Source organism: Cervus canadensis, chromosome 6 (genome assembly GCF_019320065.1).
Source record: "Cervus canadensis isolate Bull #8, Minnesota chromosome 6, ASM1932006v1, whole genome shotgun sequence".
NCBI classification, from domain to species: domain Eukaryota; kingdom Metazoa; phylum Chordata; class Mammalia; order Artiodactyla; family Cervidae; genus Cervus; species Cervus canadensis.
Genome location: NC_057391.1, coordinates 81,578,438 through 81,596,706, shown reverse-complemented (window position 1 = coordinate 81,596,706; position 18,269 = coordinate 81,578,438). Strand labels below are relative to the sequence as shown.

Genomic DNA, 18,269 nt, shown 5'->3' with positions numbered 1-18,269 from the left:
ACGGTTTTTGGGTTTTTTTCCCACTATACATCTAAGTCAGAGGATAGAGGGAAAAATAGGCAGGTTAAACTATCAAGCTTTAGATAAAAACTTTGGAAACTAACTAAAGTTCCTTGTCAATCCACCTCTAACTGCAAACTGGCACCAGTATGCCTTAGCACCTACAAATGATGCATTACTAAAAAAAAGGTAAAAATGTTTGACATGAGTCAGGAACACAATAAGCACACACAGCTGACAAGAGCCAAGGCCTGAATCATACTATCTGTAGAAAGCCATATCCCTGACAGAGAATCTTTTCACTTACCACCTCTGAAAAGAGAAAACAGGTAGCAGATGAATCGTTAATTCAGTAAGGTCGACCTAAAAACACTTAAGGCAGGCGCTGCATTGTCACTAAAAGCAAGTGCCCACCAGTTGGCACTACAGGGAAAAGATTGAAAATGATTAGGAAACTGAAAACTGGGACTTTAAATATTCATTTACACCAGAAACCAGGACATATTAAGAAATTACGCTTTTATAGACATGAAAGAACAAAAAACTTGGATTAGTAACCAAAGTAGACTAGTTTTATGGTTTACTTTATTGGAAACCTAAGAACATTTTGGTTTTTAAACAGCTCATGAGGAATAGATATTATTCACTCTTGGGATCCAGTCTACATAACTCAAAGCATCTAAGCCTCATTCATCCCAATATCTATGCTGGAAATGCCTTCCCCACTTTCTCTCTTCACCTAATCCCACTCTCTATAGCCCAGCTCATCTACCACCTCCCTGGAGCCTTCCCCAGCTCCTGCTGCCCAGAGATGTATTTCTCCAAACTGTAGCACTTGCTGTATAATCATTTGTTGAAAGTGAAAGTTGCTCAGTCATGTCCGAGTCTTTGCAACCTCAAGGACTATACAGTCCATGGAATTCTCCAGGCCAGAATATTGGAGTGCGTAGCCTTTCCCTTCTCCAGGGGATCTTCCCAACCCAGGGATCAAATCCAGGTCTCCCGCATTGCAGGAGGATTCTTTACCAACTGAGCTATGAGGGAAGCCCATCATTTGTTGAAGATCTTTTTAACTGATATAAAGCCAACTTTTACAATCAGAATTAGATATTTTTTAAGGACTAAAGAACCTATACACCAAACGAACATTTCCACGTTTATATGTATAAATTTATAATTTGGGACCCCCAAGGAAAATACAGAAAAAGAGCCCCTTTACATTTCCTATTGCAAAGAATGTCATGCGAAACAAGGATGCCTGGACAGTTTCTAGCTCTAATGTCCAGGATTGCAAACCATGAATACTTTAATACAGCCTGGGGATCTGAGCAGATCTAGCAGATGTGCATGGAGAGACACTTGGGATCAAGTCAACATCCTAGATGATTTAAGACCTTCAAACTTACAAAACTTTAGAAATATAAGCATGTTCCTCCAAGTGTAAACAAGATTGACTTTAAGATTCCTAAAGTATAAAACAAGTGTGTCATAGACATGAGCTGATGGAACATTAACAATCAAAACTCAACAGTAGGAGTTTAAAAGTAAGAGGAACAAATGTCCACCAATTTGAACTGGGGTGAGGTGGGGTGGGATTACACCTGTATTTTCACTAACTTCTACTAGAAATTTAGCATTTCTCTATTGCAAATACAGGCAACAAACCACAGTGCTGCTAGCATTACCTGCCCCTTCAACTCTATCTGAAATGACAGATTTTTTGTACCATATGACAGTTGTTGCAGACATCTCAAAATAACATTGATATTTATCACTACTTCCAAGTTATGGCAGTTACTAAAATTGCCACTAGATCCCTTGTGATTACAGTCTTCTCATCTGGTATAATGAGGAAGGACCACAATCTGGCAAGCCTCTACCCTCAAGCAATCATTCAGTTACCAAATGGTGAAGGCTCACAGCGGTGGTCCCCAGGTATCTACGATGTGCCTTTGTATTCTCCTCTTACAAGTGTTAATCAGACACAACCCAAGGACCGGGAGCTTATGCAAACTAAATAAAAACAGTCCTCATGTCGATGTCTTTAGAAAATAAAATTTAGGTTTTACCTTCTAAATGAACGATCTTGCTAAATACATTAACAAATTTCCCATATATTCATTCATTAAGTTAGTCATTCAGGCAGCAAGTATTTATTGAGTACCTACTAAAATAAAATTAGTTTCAGTCATCTAAAATAAAATAAAATTATGTTGAGTCATCTAAAGTTCTCAATATTTTGACCATCTTTGACTTACCTAAATAGGAATTTCATACAGTTCAATCTAATACTTATTGGGCCCAACCTATAAGCCCACTAATAAAAAGGACAGTCACGAAGTAAAAGAAGATCTTGAATCAGAAAGACGGATGCCTGCAGAAGAAGTTAAAATTTTGGAGAAATGGCTGAGGCAGCACACAGAAAAAGTCACAAAAAGGCAAAGTGCCCAGAGGGAATTATCCATTTAATTATCCTGAATGAGAATGACCCAAATACATTAATAATAACAAATCTCTATTATTTTCTATGACCTGACAGTGATGAAAAGCCTTTCCCCAAAGCTTTACTAATGCTTCAGTAATTTTTTCTAATTAAACAATATAATCTTCTGCTGTATTATAAGAAATATACTTTAAAATCTATATTAAATCCAGCAAGAATAATGCCTTAACACTTGTATGGCACTTTATAATTTAAAGGTAATTTTAGACACATTATTCTACTTGATTCAGCCTGGCAGATACTATCCCCACTTTTCAGATGACATAGCACATGAATCCTAGTGGACTTACATAGAACCTTAAACTAATCTTATCTTTAAGTCAGATTCTCTCTTTGCTCTCTGTGTCATATAATATATTAAAGGGGGCAAAATATCTAAGAGTTGCAAAATCGTGGAAATCTAGGTCTAAATCTCAACCTATCACTTAATCTCTATGCGTCCCTAAGGAAGTTCTTTGATATCTGTGGGGCTGAGCTTAATTAAGTGGAAATAATAACATCTTCAGTTGTTACTGTTAAATGGGATAAGGCAGTTAAAGCCCTTACCATCACCTATAGCAGCTACACTTAGCACTATCTTCATTTATATTCTTGTGAGAATCCAGCAATTAAGAAACCTGACTCATCTAAAAGAACTTGAAAAAGCCATGTGTCTCAATAGACAGCACAGGCCTCAGAATTCTAATGGCCTGTCCCACACTTACTCAAACAACTTATTATTATCATCACTCTATCATCCTAAAGGCTTTGGAGAAAATAACCAATGTCACAGAGTTGGGAGACCTACTTTTCTTAGGTATCTAAAAATTTCAAAATATCCTATGTAAGGAGCTCTGATCAAAACTTGATTAAAAGCTACTACCTGTACCATCTAGGGCTGATACTCATGAGCCCAGAAACAGAGGCTTATCTCATTCACATAGCTGATGGTCACACCAAAAAAAGATCCCAAATTAGACCATGTATGGAGGCTAAAACCAGAGTCAGATAACACCAAAGGAAGGATATTGGTAAAAGAGGACAGGAGTAAAATAAAAGAGAACTATCTTCCAACCTGAAGGCAAAGGGTCAAAAGCAGGCTTGCTATTACTTACTCCTGGCTTACCACCTCCTCATCCTCTGAGGATGATGCTGTTTCCTCCAGGTCCCGGGCCATCACGACTGGCATTTCCTTTAGAGTTTGTCATGCAGTCAGCAGACGGGGGCCTCAGAGACCTTTCCTTGCACATTCACTGGATCAAACAATTTGGGTGGCACAGATTCCTGCAAGAGAGACAAAGGATCTGAAACATAACACAGCTGTCTTTTTGTTCATTATTGATGGTGATCTTTGATGTAATTAAAACGGATATTTATCTAAACAGGATTCAGCCTCTAGAAGCTTACCTTTCTTCATAGTGCCTCACATATGGCACAATGATCGAGATTTTTTTTTTTTTAACATACTATCTGTCCTGTGTATTTGAAGAGCAGCTATTAAGTTTCTTGTGTTTCTTTTACATACTAAATCTAATGTGCACCAAAATGATAGGCTTACTTAACTTTTAGGAAAATCTGAGATAACGTGGCTGATTGTCTAAAACATAGGTTCCTTGCTAGCAAAACCTGATATGAGCTAAAATGAAAAACCCAAGTTTTAAGATCCTTCCAAATATTTCTTTAGACTCTATGACAAGCATAGGTAAAATAAGATCATGATTCCACTGAAATAAATACAAGCAAAAAATGAATATATTCTGCTGAATCAAGGTTATAAATAGCTGGAGGGGGCAGGGGAAACTGTCCTTTCAAAAGCTCTCAAAAATTATTTTCCCGAATATCAAATAGAAATTAAAATTAGCCTATTTCTAATTAAAATACTTTAATAAAGTACATTTCATTGTGTTTCAGGATGAACTAGAAATAACAGATAAGAAAATGTTTGAATGACCATAATCCTATTACTCAAAGATTACCATTCAATGTTTCCAAACCTTATTTTTCTATGTGTTAACACATGTGATAGCCTAAATAGGGGGCGAGGAAAGCCAGTTCCTACAAGGATCCCCTACACATGTTCAGCGAAATGGGCAGTATGGAACAATCTCAAGGCTTTCCTTCCGAGTATCCCAGACAGGATTTCTCAGGATTTCCCAAAATGTTAGGAAGTCCCTTAAATTCATACAAAAGAAACTAAACTTCCAAGCGACGAAGGGATGCCAACCTGTCCTAGGCTGCGAACTGGGCAGGAACAGACAGGGCGATCGGAAGGTTGAGGGCACTGGCCCGAGGAGTGTCCTCTCCCTACAGGGATCAGGCTCTCAGATCCACCCATGGCTCAGCCCATCCCAGGGAGGTCCTCAGATGCTCCCCACGGAAAGGACGCGGGGAGCCGCAGCCGCTGCGATACAGCCCAGCGCGCCCGGAAGCCAACAGCTGTTCCCGGACAAGGAGAGGGAAGTGCAAGGGCCGGCGCCCGCCCGGACTCGGGGGCGCCCCTCTTTCCGGGGAGGAGGGCGCGGGCGCAGGCCTTTACCTGTTTCATCTTCCCATCGCTCGGGGCGGGCAGGCGGGGACAGAGAGCGCTCTGCGCCTACCTCCCTCCTCCTTCCCCAGCCGGGCTCAAGGCCGCAGCCGAAGGCGGCTTCCCCCGTTACTACAACAACCAACCAGCAACCGCCCGCTCGGATCCACTGCGCAGGCGCCCGCGCCCTGGCGCGGAGGACGCTTGGCTTCAGGCACGTACAATTGTCGTCATCGCCGCGCCAAGTGGGCACAGGGCTCTGCTCTCCACGGAAGTCTGGACTTCCTTTTCCCGCTCTTTCCCCCTCCGCCGCAAAAAGATTGACTCCGAACCTGGAGTTGTTTCGCTGTGCTCAACAGGAGGGTTCACTGCAAGGGCGGTGTGCTGGGAGTGAGGTTTGTGGAGCGGCAACCGCTGATTGGCAGTAAAGGGCTTCACGCCCCATCGCCTGCTCGAGCATAACCTAAACAGCCAATCAGAACGAGGACTGATGGCAACAAACCAATCCTGGAGCCGGGCTGAGAGTGGGGGCGGGGACAAGTGGCTCAGGTAGACTCAGGTCTGGAGCTGTGCTGGGGCGGTACCTTTGCTGCTGCTACTTCTGCTGCTACTCCTGAGCTGAGAGTGCTCTCGCCAGGTAGGGTGAATGTCGGCGGGGTGGGGAGAGGTGGGTGTCTGTGTGGCTTCTAATGGAGAGGATCCGCACAGCCTGAAGCAATGGAGATGGGGCAGAAGGAAGATACCCGGGAGGCAACCTTGTGGGGTAAAAGAGATTTCAGAGACCAAGAGAAGAGGGAGCTGGGAAAATGAAGAAAGCTTGGTAGGTACAGAACGAGTGAATCGATGAACGAATGGGGTCCACTCGGAGCCTGGCACAATGAGAGGTACCTTTGCTTTCTAAAGTAATGCTTATAATAACTCTTGGAATAGGTCATTTGAATCTCCATTTTGCAGGTAAGGAAACCTAAGCTGTAAAGTGTGAATTACTTGCCCACGGTCACACAGCTACTGAAAAGTGAGACCAGGAAAGGAAACTCTCTCTCCCGACTCTAGTAAACCACCACACCTTTGCTGGCCTGGGCCTGGGTAAATTTTGAGAACAGATGTTGGATACTCTCACAGGCCCTCAAAAGCTTTGAGGAAGTCGTGCTGAGGGGCTGGCAGAGCAGTTTGGAAGAGTGCTCTGGCTCTGCCTTCATCATCTATCTTCTGGAGTTTCTGATAATTTCTGTGAAATGGTCATAAGTTTTCTCAAAGAGGGAGGTCATTCATACAGCTTTTCTGACCCTGAGAGCTTAAGTCTCCTAGTGAGGCACGGTGAGAAAACAATATGGTCGGGGAAGTGGAGTGTGTGTATCTTGGCCCATGCTGTAACTGTTTGTGATTCCGTTAGAGCTTCATTCTCTCTGGACTTCGACAGAGTCCAGCTTTTGTAACCCATTTGCACTGAGGGGTTCATCCACTGACCCTTCTATCTCTGGAACTTGCTGTGTTTTTTGGTGCATCACACTTCTGCCTTTACTGACTTTAGTATTTGTTTCAGCTGAGTAATCTAGGACCATGCCAAAAGGCCTACTGTCAAAATGACAAAGGAAACCTGATAATTTTTCGCCACTTAAGGCTCAAGATATTAACCAGACAATCGATAAACCATGGGTCACATAACAAAGATGAGAAGAAGCAATTCCATGATTAGATTTTTATCTATATGGTTTTTATTTAAACCAAGATGATTGAAATCTGTGCTCAGCAAGGGATGATTTAACATTTTGTTCAGTTTTTTAAAGAAAAAGTACATAGCCCGATGGTATTTTCTATACCACTTGAAGACAGGTGGCTATGGTTTGCTTATCTCTCACAGAAATGGAAACTTCATCAAAATATGCTCAGTGAGACATCTTAGAGACCAATACACCATACTTTTTCTCTCTACTGTTTCATCCATAGACTGTGTAACCTTAAGCAAGTCGCTTAACATCTCTATGCCATCCCTCATCTATAAAGTGGAAATATTAACAGTGTCTCCCAACCTTGTTTAAGGATTAAATGAGATAATATATGATAGGTGCTTGGCATATACAGATACTCGATAACTGTAGATTCTTCTGCAATATTGCTGTTTCCTTCTCCATCTAATTTTCTTATTATTTCACAAGTCACAACAATTTATTAATTTGTAACTTTTATTTTGTTCTCCTAATTTATGAAGCATGATGTCCCTGAAAACCAAAGTATAGAAAAGTTAAAGCATGTAAATAATGCCCTCAAACCATACATGCCACTCAGACATAGAAGGCTTGTCTGTGCTTGGAAGGATAGGTCACCAGTAGCCAGGCAGGTATCTATAAGTAGATTTATAATCACCTTTGAGCTACTTGCAGTACAAAAGGTTGACATGAAACACCAGGTTACAAGTAAAGATCTCAGGGAACTAATTCTAGCCAAGAGAAGAGAGTTCTGATTTAGGCTACTATTTTGGAAAAATTCCTTAGATAAATGTAAGCATGGGGCTACTTATTTCAGAGTATACTGTTGACTCACCACTATTAGTATGATGAAATATCAAGACGAATTTCTGTAAGTCTTACACCAAAGTCCATTTTATTTATTTATAGTGAGGTTTGGTCACTTCCCTCTCTTCTGTTTCCTTTCTTTCCATTTTCCCACTGGGGTTTGTCATTTCCGCCCACTGCATTATTGAACTTTTTACTCTGGTCAGCACACTTTGATTTAAGGTAGATATTCAAAGGCAGTGTGCCAGCCCTATGAAGGGTGCATGGAGATAGATGAGCCTCAGGTATTTGGGAGAAGAGTTTATGAAATGACTGATGAAGTAAGATGAGTACAGCCCTCATCAGTGGGGCACAGGTTAACTGCAGAGCTTATGGTTGAAGCACATTAATCATCTGTTTAAAGTACTGTGTCCTGCCCTTTGCTTTTGTTTCCAAGGCAAAAAGCCCTCTCAGGTTGGAGGGGAGCCATGAGCCGATTCCTGAACGTGTTACGAAGCTGGCTGGTGATGGTATCCATCGTAGCCGCAGGGAACTCGCTACAGAGCTTCCGAGACCACACCTTTCTCTATGAAAAGCTTTATACCGGCAAGCCAGACCAGGGTAAGAAAGCAAACACCTCCATCCTTTGTGGGAATGGCTTAAATGGTGGTCCCCAAACTTGGGTGTACATCACAATAACTGTGAAAAACTAAAACCTAACAAAGCACAGGAGGCCATTTCCCTCTCCAGACCTAATGACTGAACATTTCACCCCCTGGATGGGTCACAGGAAGTTCTTTTTGGAACCTTCCAGGGTGATTCTGATGCTGCCTAAGCTAACAAGCCTAAGGCACTAGAGGAACAGACATGGTGGATAACATTTGGTCCTTTCTCCCCTCAGGCTTCTCTGAACACCTTTCCCTTCATTTTACACTGCCCTCGGCAGCTGGTCTGTACAAATACCATTACAAGGACAAGTGAGGAAATGAGTTCCTTGGTGACTCTGATGCCTGATGAGGAAACTATGAAGAAGGTTTTCCTATTAGCTTCTTTCAGAAATCAGGTTATGGAGCATATCGTTTATACCCTACATTGCATATGGAGAATTACTAATCCAAGGTCTTCTCAAACCATGACACAGACCCTGAAAAGATATCCAAAATCCCTCCAGGTTGGTTTCCCAAAGTGAACTTCCGCAGGCCCCTGATGGCTTTCCCCAGTGTCCTAAGTCTCTCTGTAGAGAGTGGTTGCACATTTCAGTGTGTGCTTCCTTGCTCTGATATGTGGGGTGGCTTGAGCTGCAGCACCATTTCATAGTAGCGACAATTCTATGTCACATTTATAGGTAACCCAGATTTAGGCTCTGACCTAGCTCATTTTTCTGCAACATCTGGGTATAAAATGAAAGTAAATAGGCTAAGCCTCACTTTGAACAAAGCTCAGGTTCAGTAGGCTTAGAGAACCTGGAAAAGTGGGTGGAAGAATTCCACTTTTCACCCTCCAGTGCTGTCCTCAGGTGGTCCACGAACTCTATAGATTCACAGATTTTTAGAGGTCATCTCACCTAGCCCTTTGACAGAAAAGTCCAGGGGTTTTGTGATGTGATTTGCCGAAGAGCATATAGCTGAGCAGAAGTGCGTTTGTTAGCTTGTGCATGCATGCATGCATGCACATACAGCCCGGAAATAGGTCCCTTGGGACCTCCTGGTACTTTGCTGGTGATAGCAGGACCCTGGAGCATCCAGTAGAAGAATTTTACTTGATGCCTACTCTGGTTAGGATTACTAAGATACTCCATTTGTATATCTCACCCTTAGTGAGATATATATAAGTAGAATAGAGAAATTTCCTATCTTTCCATCAGAAGAGCTATCAAAATGCTTTATAAAGAGTGTAAAAAGAAAAAAAGTATATAGCCCTCCAGGACTGACTTCCCTGGTGGCTCAGACGGTAAAGCGTGTGCCTACAATGCAGGAGACCTGGGTTCGATCCCTGAGTCAAGAAGATCCCCTGGAGAAGGAAATGGCAACCCACTCCAAGATTCTTGCCTCGAAAATCCCGCGGACCGAGGAGCCTAGTAGGCTACAGCCCATGGGGTTGCAAAGAGTTGGACATGACTGACTGACTTCACTTCACTCCAGGACTAACCGTTAAATATTAGTTTGGAATATGGGATTTTTTTCTCAAAATGACTACCATCTAAAGATCTTTGGGGTTATGAATTTGGTGTTGCTGTCTGGTTTTCCAAAGGCTGAAAAATCCATAAAGGAAAATCCTGAAAGACATTTCGGTTGTGAATCTTGTCCCTCAAAATTTCTCTTGCTCAGGAGACCAGCAAAGGAAGTATCTTTGCTTTTCACCGTAGATCAACGCCGGTACATTAAAATCAACAAGGCAAGGCTTTTGAAAATACCAGGGGGGTTTTGGCCTACCTCCAGAGTATACGATTTCACTGATCTGGTATCCAGGTCTTGGTAATTTGATAAAATTTCTTCAGTTGATTCTAATATATGTCCGGGGTCAAGAAGCACTGTTATGATGGACTCTGATTTAAGCTCTCTGGACAAGAAATTTAACACAGTAGTGCCAGAATGAAGCTAGCAAGAGCAGAGAGGCCCTAGCTAACACCAGTACTTTGTTCCCTTCCCACACACACAGGAAACCAGGCTAGTGAGGGCTTCATTCACATAATATAAATCTGAATTCAGGAGATCCAGGGACCTGGGTTTCTTAAAGACCAGATGTGGGTGTCTAGACAGGGCTCAGTATTTCTGCGTTCTCTCCTGCATCAGCCTCACTGAAAGTCTGCTGACCTCCTAGGCATCTTGTATTGACAGACCGCTCTCCACTATGTTCCCCTACACTTACCCTGATTCAGACTCACTTGCTTCACCAATACCAGAGCAGCTTCCAGGCAGAGCCATAAACCACTAACCCAGGAGGTACTGCCCAAGTGGGCTGTTTGTTGGGTTTCTACTCTTGGAACTCACCCGCCCAACTGTAGGCGTTGGAAGAGGAGCTGAACCAGTTCTTCTTCCGGAATTCTTTCCATTCCTTCTAGTTCCCACATGCAACATCAGAGCCTGTACTTTGCCCAGCCAAGGGGATCGGAGGCTCAGCTCTCTGACTCCTCCAGTGAAGTTGGAGGAGTTTGGAGGGAACCCTGACCCGCCCTTCTCAACACTCCTGATTTTTTCTTCTGCACAGTGAATGGCCTGCAAGCTCGGACCTATGGAATCTGGACGCTGCTCTCATCAGTGGTTCGCTGCCTCTGCGCCATCGACATTCACAACAAAACGTATGTAAGGGAGGGAACAGCATCTCCCTGTGTTGGCAATGGGTGCTAAGCAGAGCCATTGTGTTCCTCCCTCGGAGACTTGTTTATCAATGCCAGTACATTAAAATCAATAAGGCAAGGCTTTAGAAAGTACCAGGGGTTCCTGGGCCCATCTCCAGAGTATATGATTTAAATTATCTGGTATCCAGGTCTGGGTAATTTGGTAAAATTTCTTCAGTTGATTCTAATAAATGCCCAGGATCAAGAAGCAGTTATGATGGACTGTGATTCCATCATATGGCCTATAATTTGATACAGTAACCTAGGATGTGAAGATTAAAGATTACTAGGTACCATTCCTTCCAGGGCTAGAAAACATCACAGGCCTAAAGGTCTTTAAAGCTTAACAGTTCTTTGAAATGGACACAGCAGACTGGTTATGTTGTGATCAGTGGCCTGCATCATATCCCTCTACTTCTTTCCTAATGAGTCAGCCTTTCTTCTTCTAAAGAGGTGGTGTGCTTGCTCTTTTTAGAGAGGCCATGACATGCCTATACTCACATTCCTCCTTGAGAGGCAGGGATGAACAGAAATCACGATCCATGATGTCATGAGCCCACCAGTAAACGGCTGTGTGTTTACACAGAGTCATGAAGTGAGGGTCACAGAGAACTGAGCACTCCTCTTTATTCTGCCTCTTCAGAGGACTCACACAGACTGTGTGCATGTGTGCGTGCACAGTCCTGTCCAACTCTTTGCGACCCCATGGACGGTAGCCACCAGGCTCCTCTGTCAGTGGTATTTTCCAGGCAAGAATACTGGAGCGGGCTGCCATTTCCTACTCCAGGGGATCTTCCTGACCCAGGGTAGGATCAAACCTATATCTCTTGAGCTCCTACATTGGCAGGCGGATTGTTTACCTCTTTGCTACCTGGGAAGCCCCTCATGCAGACTGCTGCTGCTGCTGCTACGTCACTTCAGTCGTTTCCAACTCTGTGAGATCCCATAGAGGGCAGCCCACCAGGCTCCTCTGTCCCTGGGATTCTCAGGCAAGAGTAATGGAGTGGGTTTCCATTTCCTTATCCAATGCATGCATGCCTGCTAAGTTGCTTCAGTCGTATCCGACTCTGTGGGACCCTATGGACAGCAGCCCACCAGGTTCCTCTGTCCACGGGATTCTTTACGGAAGAATGCTGAAGTGGGTTGCCATTTCCTTCTCCATCATACAGACTAGTGTGGAACAATTGCAGGCAGTCTCAGCCCCTGGGCTAGATAGTGTTGTAATCGGAACTGGCCACTGGAGGGGACTCAAGCTTTCTTCCCAACACCAATCATCACCACAATCAGGCTGGAAAGTTTGCTCAGGTCCCGAGGTAAGGCCACCAAAAGAACTTCATACCATAATACTTTTATGTTAGCCAGACTCTCAGCATCTGGGCAAGAGAGGAGATGGTGATATTTATTGAGCCCCTCTTATTATACCAGATGCTTCCACATGACATTGATTAAGTCTCCTCCTAGTAGCCCTGGGAAGCAGTGATTTTTGTTGCTGATTCTGTAGATCTGCGTATTACAGACTCAGTTCATTTAAACTGAGAAGACTAGGACAAGTGGGATTTGAGGGCTATTAGCACAGTGATCTCTCCAGCTTTATTTTTTCGTATTTTTGAACCTGAAACTATGGACTACTTGTTCTAGATTGACATGTATTTTTGGAAGCAGCGTGGTTTAGTGGAAACACTGAGGCCCAAGAATGAAAACTGGAAAATAGGCTCTGGTCTCATTTCTACTGGTAATAGCTTTGAAGCAGCAAGTTTATCATAGACCTTCTCTGCATCTCAGTCCCTTCATGTATAAAATGAGACTCGTGTATCTGTGTTTTCTCTCAGGGTGACTAGGAGGGAGTAAGGACTGCATAATCATTTTAACGACCTTTACCATGATGAAGAATTACAAGTAGAAGGGGTGTATCTTTTGTTTGTTGTGCTTTGGGGATGAACAGGGACAGCTGAGACTTACCTTTACCTCTCTTACCCATTCATTACCCCTTTACCCAACACAGGACAGCTGGAAATGCTGACTTCTATTTCCAGCTTTTATTTAAAGCCTGGATTTTTTATCCATGTGCTTCTGATATGCTCTCTGAATATATTCCCTCCCTAACCAGAAACTTGAAATCAATTCCCAGCTCTTCTCACTGTCTGAAATAGTCTGCATTCTGCCTATTTAATTGGTATTTCTCTAAATAAGCCAACTTTCATTTGAAAGAAAAAAGACATCCAGGAAGCTTTAGCTGAAATCTGTAATATTTTATTTCTTAGGAAAAAAGTATCTGAAGCAAAAATGTCAAGATACTGAGATTTGATGGAGTAGGGTATTGGTTGTATAGGGTTAAATTCTATTATGAATGATTTTTTGTATGTTTGAAGTATTTCATAATTTTTAAATTTCTTAGTTAAAGAAGATACCAGCTATCAAAGTGGTCCATCTTCCTATAACTTCTGTCTTCTCCACCTCCTTGTCAAAACTGAGGAACAAGTTCTCTTCCTGTGAGGTTGTCACTGTGTCCTCCATCTGACCATTTTGCTAGGTTAAGATGCAAAGTATCTTAAGATGCAGCCCATGTTGCAAAATCATCTAAAAGTCCCAGAAAGGCCTCTGCTACCCATTCCACATTCATGCCCTTCATTCGGTGGCATCCATCAGATGAGCACTGACCAGCCCGTGGCCAGACACATGCAAAGCGGGCTTGGACTAGTGTCAAGTCAGTTGGAGTAAGTAAAATACATAAGTGTGATTGATCCAAAATTGTCTACACTACCTAGGATTGCCATACTCCAGACTCTGCTATCACTGGCTTCACCACCTGGCTAAGACTTGTAAAGCCACTCTGGATGGCTGGGTCATTCTTCTCTCAATTTAGCAGTCGAAGGCTTCGGTTTTGCCCTAGAGGTGAATAAATTTGATGTGATCTAGCACTGCCAGCTGTGAGGTCTCACAGAGTTGGACACAACTAATGCAACTTAGCAGCAGCAGCCAGGTCTTTCGCAGGACCAAGTCTCCTTTTTCTTTAGCCATAGTCATTTCCTGGGTTTTGATTTGTGTGTTTCAAGTCTGACTACTTCCTCTGCACTGAATAAGCTGTACCTACAGTCCCGTTTCTGTCTGCTCCCCTGTAGGCTCTACTACATCACTCTCTGGACCTTCTTCCTCGCAATGGGGCACTTCCTCTGTGAGTTGTTTGTATTTGGGACTGCGGCTCCCACGATTGGTGTCATGGCACCCCTCATGGTAGCAAGTAAGTATCCAGTGACTCTGGAACTCCCACAGGAGCCATCCCAACCCTAAGGACAAGCCTTATACAAGCAATATAAGAAAGCATGGTGCTTGTGTCAGCCACTAATCCTGTCTGTCTGTATTTAAGGTATCTCGATCCTGGGCATGCTAGTGGGGCTCCGGCACCTAGAAGCAGAACCAGGATCCAGACAGAAGAAGAGAAACTGAGGCCAACATCACCATGTCCAAGATGTCACTTCCCGCCTTCGCTCACCTCTTCCTTCTCTGTGCTCCTCAGTTTCATTTCTGCTCCATCATCCACTTTTAGCCTTTCACATTTGGGGTTTTTTTTTCTTTAATTAAAAAATTTTTAACATATTACGTGCATACAGAAAGTCAGTGCCATTGAAATGTATGTAAAGAATCAAATTCTCCAAGCCAGGCTTCAGCAATACATGAACTTCCAGATGTTCAAGATGGTTTTAGAAAAGGCAGAGATCAAATTGCCAACATCCACTGGATCATCGAAAAAGCAAGAGAGTTCCAGAAAATCATCTATTTCTGCATTATTGACTATGCCAAAGCCTTTGACTTTGTGGATCACAATAAACTGTGGAAAATTCTGAAAGAGATAGGAATACCATACCACCTGACCTGCCTCTTGAGAAATCTGTATGCAGGTCAGGAAGCAACAGTTAGAACTGGACATAGAACAGCAGACTGGTTCCAAATAGGAAAAGGAGTAGGTCTAGGCTGTATATTGTCACCCTGCTTATTTAACTTATATGCAGAATACATCATGAGAAATGCTGGGCTGGAAGAAGCACAGGCGGGAATCAAGATTGCCGGGAGAAATATCAATAGCCTCAGATATGCAGATGACACCACCCTTATGGCAGAAAGTGAAGAGGAACCAAAGAGCGTCTTGATGAAAGTGAAAGAGGAGAGTGAAAAAGTTGGCTTAAAGCTCAACATTCAGAAAAACAAAGATCATGGCATCTGGTCCCATCACGTCATGGCAAGTAGATGGGGAAACAGTGACTGACTTTATTTTTCTGGGCTCCAAAATCACTGCAGATGGTGATTGCAGCCATGAAATTAAAAGACGCTTGCTCCTTGGAAGGAAAGTTTTGACCAACCCAGATAGCATATTAAAAAGCGGAGACATTACTTTGTAAACAAAGGTCCGTCTAGTTAAGGCTATTGTTTTTCCAGTAGTCATGTATGGATGTGAGAGTTGGACTATAAAGAAAGTTGAACGCTGAAGAATTGATGCTTTTGATCTGTGGTGTTGGAGAAGACTCTTGAGAGTCCCTTGGACTGCAAAGAGATCCAACCAGTCCATCGTAAAGAATATCATTCCTGGGTGTTCATTGGAAGGACTGATGCTGAAGCTGAAACTCCAATACTTTGGCCACCTGATGTGAAGAGCTGACTCATTTGAAAAGACCCTGATGCTGGGAAAGATTGAGGGCAGGAGGAGAAGGGGACGACAGAGGATGAGATGGTTGGATGGCATCATGGACACAATGGACATGGGTTTGGGAAGACTCCGGGAGTTGGTGATGGACAGGGAAACCTGGCGTGCTGTGGCTCATGGGGTCACAAAGAGTTGGACATGACTGAGCCACTGACTGAAAGAATCATTTTAGAATACTGTACCTCTGTCCAAATTAAGGAACTGCCAGTATATCTGAAGTCCACTGTGTATCCTTCCCCCACCCACAGCCTCTTCCAGCACTACTTTTCCAGCCTTCTCCTTTTTTCATTTTTTTTTAAACTGTTGACTTGACTTGTATGGTTGGAAGACGCAAACTGTGAAACTTCAAGCTGCTACTTTGCCCAGAGCATTGCCACCAAGGGCGGCTTTGAGTGGTTGTCCATCCAGGTTGGGTTTCTCTCTGCTGCCAGACCCATGATCCTGAACCATCCATGGGACAAGCAGTTCTTCTAAGAAGGGCTCCCCAGCCAGTGAGCATGGCCCCTTCCTTGCGCCTACAGGTGGATCAGGGTTGGAAGGGTCTGGGCTATTTTTAGACCTTCCAGTTACCTGTATTTGTGTAATGAGACTTGTAATAAATAGAGGAACCTTCTGCTCTGATCAGTCCTGGTACTTTGGCCTCCCCTAAGCCCAGAGTGCTCCTGCCCTCCTCTGAGGCCTACCAGAGGAAGATCCCAGCTTTCTGCAGATCAAATACGCCATAATGAGGAGGACAGCAAAAGACCCAGGCAAACATGGCTGCCTTTAGTCTCTTGTTCATTTCTCATGAAGTCAAATCTTCCTCATCTCTATCCCCACCTTCCAAATTCTGAGCACACAGCTGAACAGCCAGAACCCTCTCTTGTTTTCTTCACAAAGAAGAAACAGGTTCTTGAGAAAGCAGAACCAGACAACATGGAAGAAACAGCTGCATGACCATGAAGAGAGCCTGGGGCCCAAGGACAAGGCCCTGGAGCAGACGGCTGCCATCCAGACACAGCCCTGAGCACCTCCACACTGGCCGGACCCTCACACACACTGTGCAGAGGCGAGAACCCATTCACTACTTCAGCGAGTGTTTATTGAACACTTACTCCATGCCGGACACTTGGGAAGGAAAAATGAATGAGCCAGGCAATGTCCCTGTAGTCAAGAAACAGACTGTCAACAAGCCCACACCTGGAAGAACACTCCAGGCAGTGATGAGAACTCTAGATAACCAGGTACTGTGATTCAGAAGGGGAGGGAGTGCACAACATAGATCACTGGGAAAAGCCTCTCTGAGGAGGTGGGATCTGAGTTGAATCACAGAGCTCGTGTGTCTGAATATGTGAGGCAGTATTTAGGGCAGATGGAGCAGCACTTAGTCTTGTGGGAGGACTAAGCTCACTAACTGCAGATGGGGACATTCGGAAGTGAAAGGCAGGAGATGGGAAGGGAGCAGGGGCTTGTGAAGGGCATCCTCAATCAGCTAAGGCTCTTTAGGTGGAAGGAACAAAATCTTCCCTAAACGAGCTGAAGCAATAACGATGACATTGGCTGACGAAACTGGAAAGAGGATTGTGGGCTTCAGGAATGGTTTGACCAGGATTCAGCTCCATTTCTCTGGCGTTCTTTTGACTCCGCCCTCCTGTGCTGGCTTCATCCACAGGCTGGCTTCCTTCATGGTACCGAAAGTGGTTGTAGCAATTCCAGGCCTCATGTCCCCACCTAGAAAAATAGATCCGTGGTATCTGGCTGATACTCTGGCTATTAGGTTTCTCTAACAGCCCAGGCTTGGCTCCCTTCCCAGGTGATTTAAAGTGGAATCCTAGTGTTGTTTGTTGGCCTAAGGATTGCTGGCAGATAGGGTGTCAGAGTGCCCCAGACATAGTCAGCTCGCTAGAGAAGAAATGTCCAGGAAAGTGATGACTTCAGCCCATTCTTGTAACGCCCATAAGGTAAATGCATTACAAAGGGAAGAGTGACAGGGAGGGGAACAATCCAGAACTGCAGAAAACAAAACTGGATTCCGGCCCAGACAATCTGCTGCATGATTGCTGTGCTTGTAGAAGAGACATTCCAACCACCCTTGGAGATACAGCCAGAGACTAGTGGGCTCTTGGCAGCAGGCACACTCGGTGAACTGTCCTCGTGTGGACACTGTATGGAAAGCAGTCCCAGCCACATTTTAGGCACTGAGTTGCAGTCCCCAAATAGGCCAGGTGTAACCTCTGCAGCCTCATCTTAAAAAGAACCCACGAGGGGGGAAAAGACCTAAACAGACATTTCTCCAAAGAAGACATACAGATGTCTAACAAACACATGAAAATATACGCAACCTCACTGATTATTAGAGAAATGCAAATCAAAACCACAATGAGATATTACCTCACACTGGTCAGAATGGCCATCATTAAGATGTCTACAAACAATAAATGCTGGACAGGGTGTAGAGAAAAGGGAAGGCTCTTGCACTGTTGGTGGGAATGTAAATTGATACAGCCACTATGGAAGACGGTAAGAAGATTCTTTAGGAAACTAGGAATAAAATTACCATATGACCCAGCAATCCCACTTCTAGGCATATATATACCCTGAGGAAGTCAGGGTTGAAAAAGACACATGTATCCCATTGTTCATTGGAGCACTATTTACAATAGCTAGAACATGGAAGCAGCCTAGATGTGCATCAACAGATGAATGGATAAAGAAGTCACGGTACACATCCAGAGTGGAATATTACCCAGCCATAAAAA

The 18,269-nt window shown here is 43.7% G+C and overlaps 2 protein-coding genes across 2 annotated transcripts in view; one reads left to right on the top strand and one right to left on the bottom strand.

Annotated features, from left to right (window-relative positions):
- TTLL5 (tubulin tyrosine ligase like 5) overlaps positions 1–5,196 on the bottom strand; it is a 306,157-nt gene extending 300,961 nt beyond the window's left edge. The window contains exons 1-2 of the mRNA XM_043473030.1: positions 5,019–5,196; positions 3,598–3,766 (exon numbers count right to left, since the gene is read on the bottom strand). Of these exons, the coding sequence (XP_043328965.1) occupies positions 3,598–3,671 (74 nt within the window). The 5' untranslated portion in view covers positions 3,672–3,766; positions 5,019–5,196. The remainder of the gene's footprint in view (positions 1–3,597; positions 3,767–5,018) is intronic.
- A 43-nt stretch (positions 5,197–5,239) lies between these two features.
- On the top strand, positions 5,240–14,438 carry LOC122443882 (ergosterol biosynthetic protein 28 homolog). Its single transcript, XM_043472606.1, has 5 exons — positions 5,240–5,643; positions 7,956–8,119; positions 10,706–10,796; positions 13,955–14,073; positions 14,200–14,438. Exons 2-5 carry the CDS (start codon positions 7,987–7,989, stop codon positions 14,277–14,279), a joined length of 423 nt encoding a protein of 140 aa, XP_043328541.1. The 5' UTR covers positions 5,240–5,643; positions 7,956–7,986; the 3' UTR covers positions 14,280–14,438.
- Positions 14,439–18,269: the final 3,831 nt, after the last annotated feature.

What these genes read in the sequence shown, in the direction of transcription:
- LOC122443882 (XM_043472606.1), top strand. Translation starts at nt 7,987, where the DNA reads ATGAGCCGATTCCTGAACGTGTTACGAAGCTGGCTGGTGATGGTATCC. An exon ending in TACCGGCAAGCCAGACCAGG is followed by an intron (nt 8,120 to 10,705) that starts GTAAGAAAGCAA and finishes TCTTCTGCACAG; the next exon opens with TGAATGGCCTGCAAGCTCGG. An exon ending in GGCACCCCTCATGGTAGCAA is followed by an intron (nt 14,074 to 14,199) that starts GTAAGTATCCAG and finishes TCTGTATTTAAG; the next exon opens with GTATCTCGATCCTGGGCATG.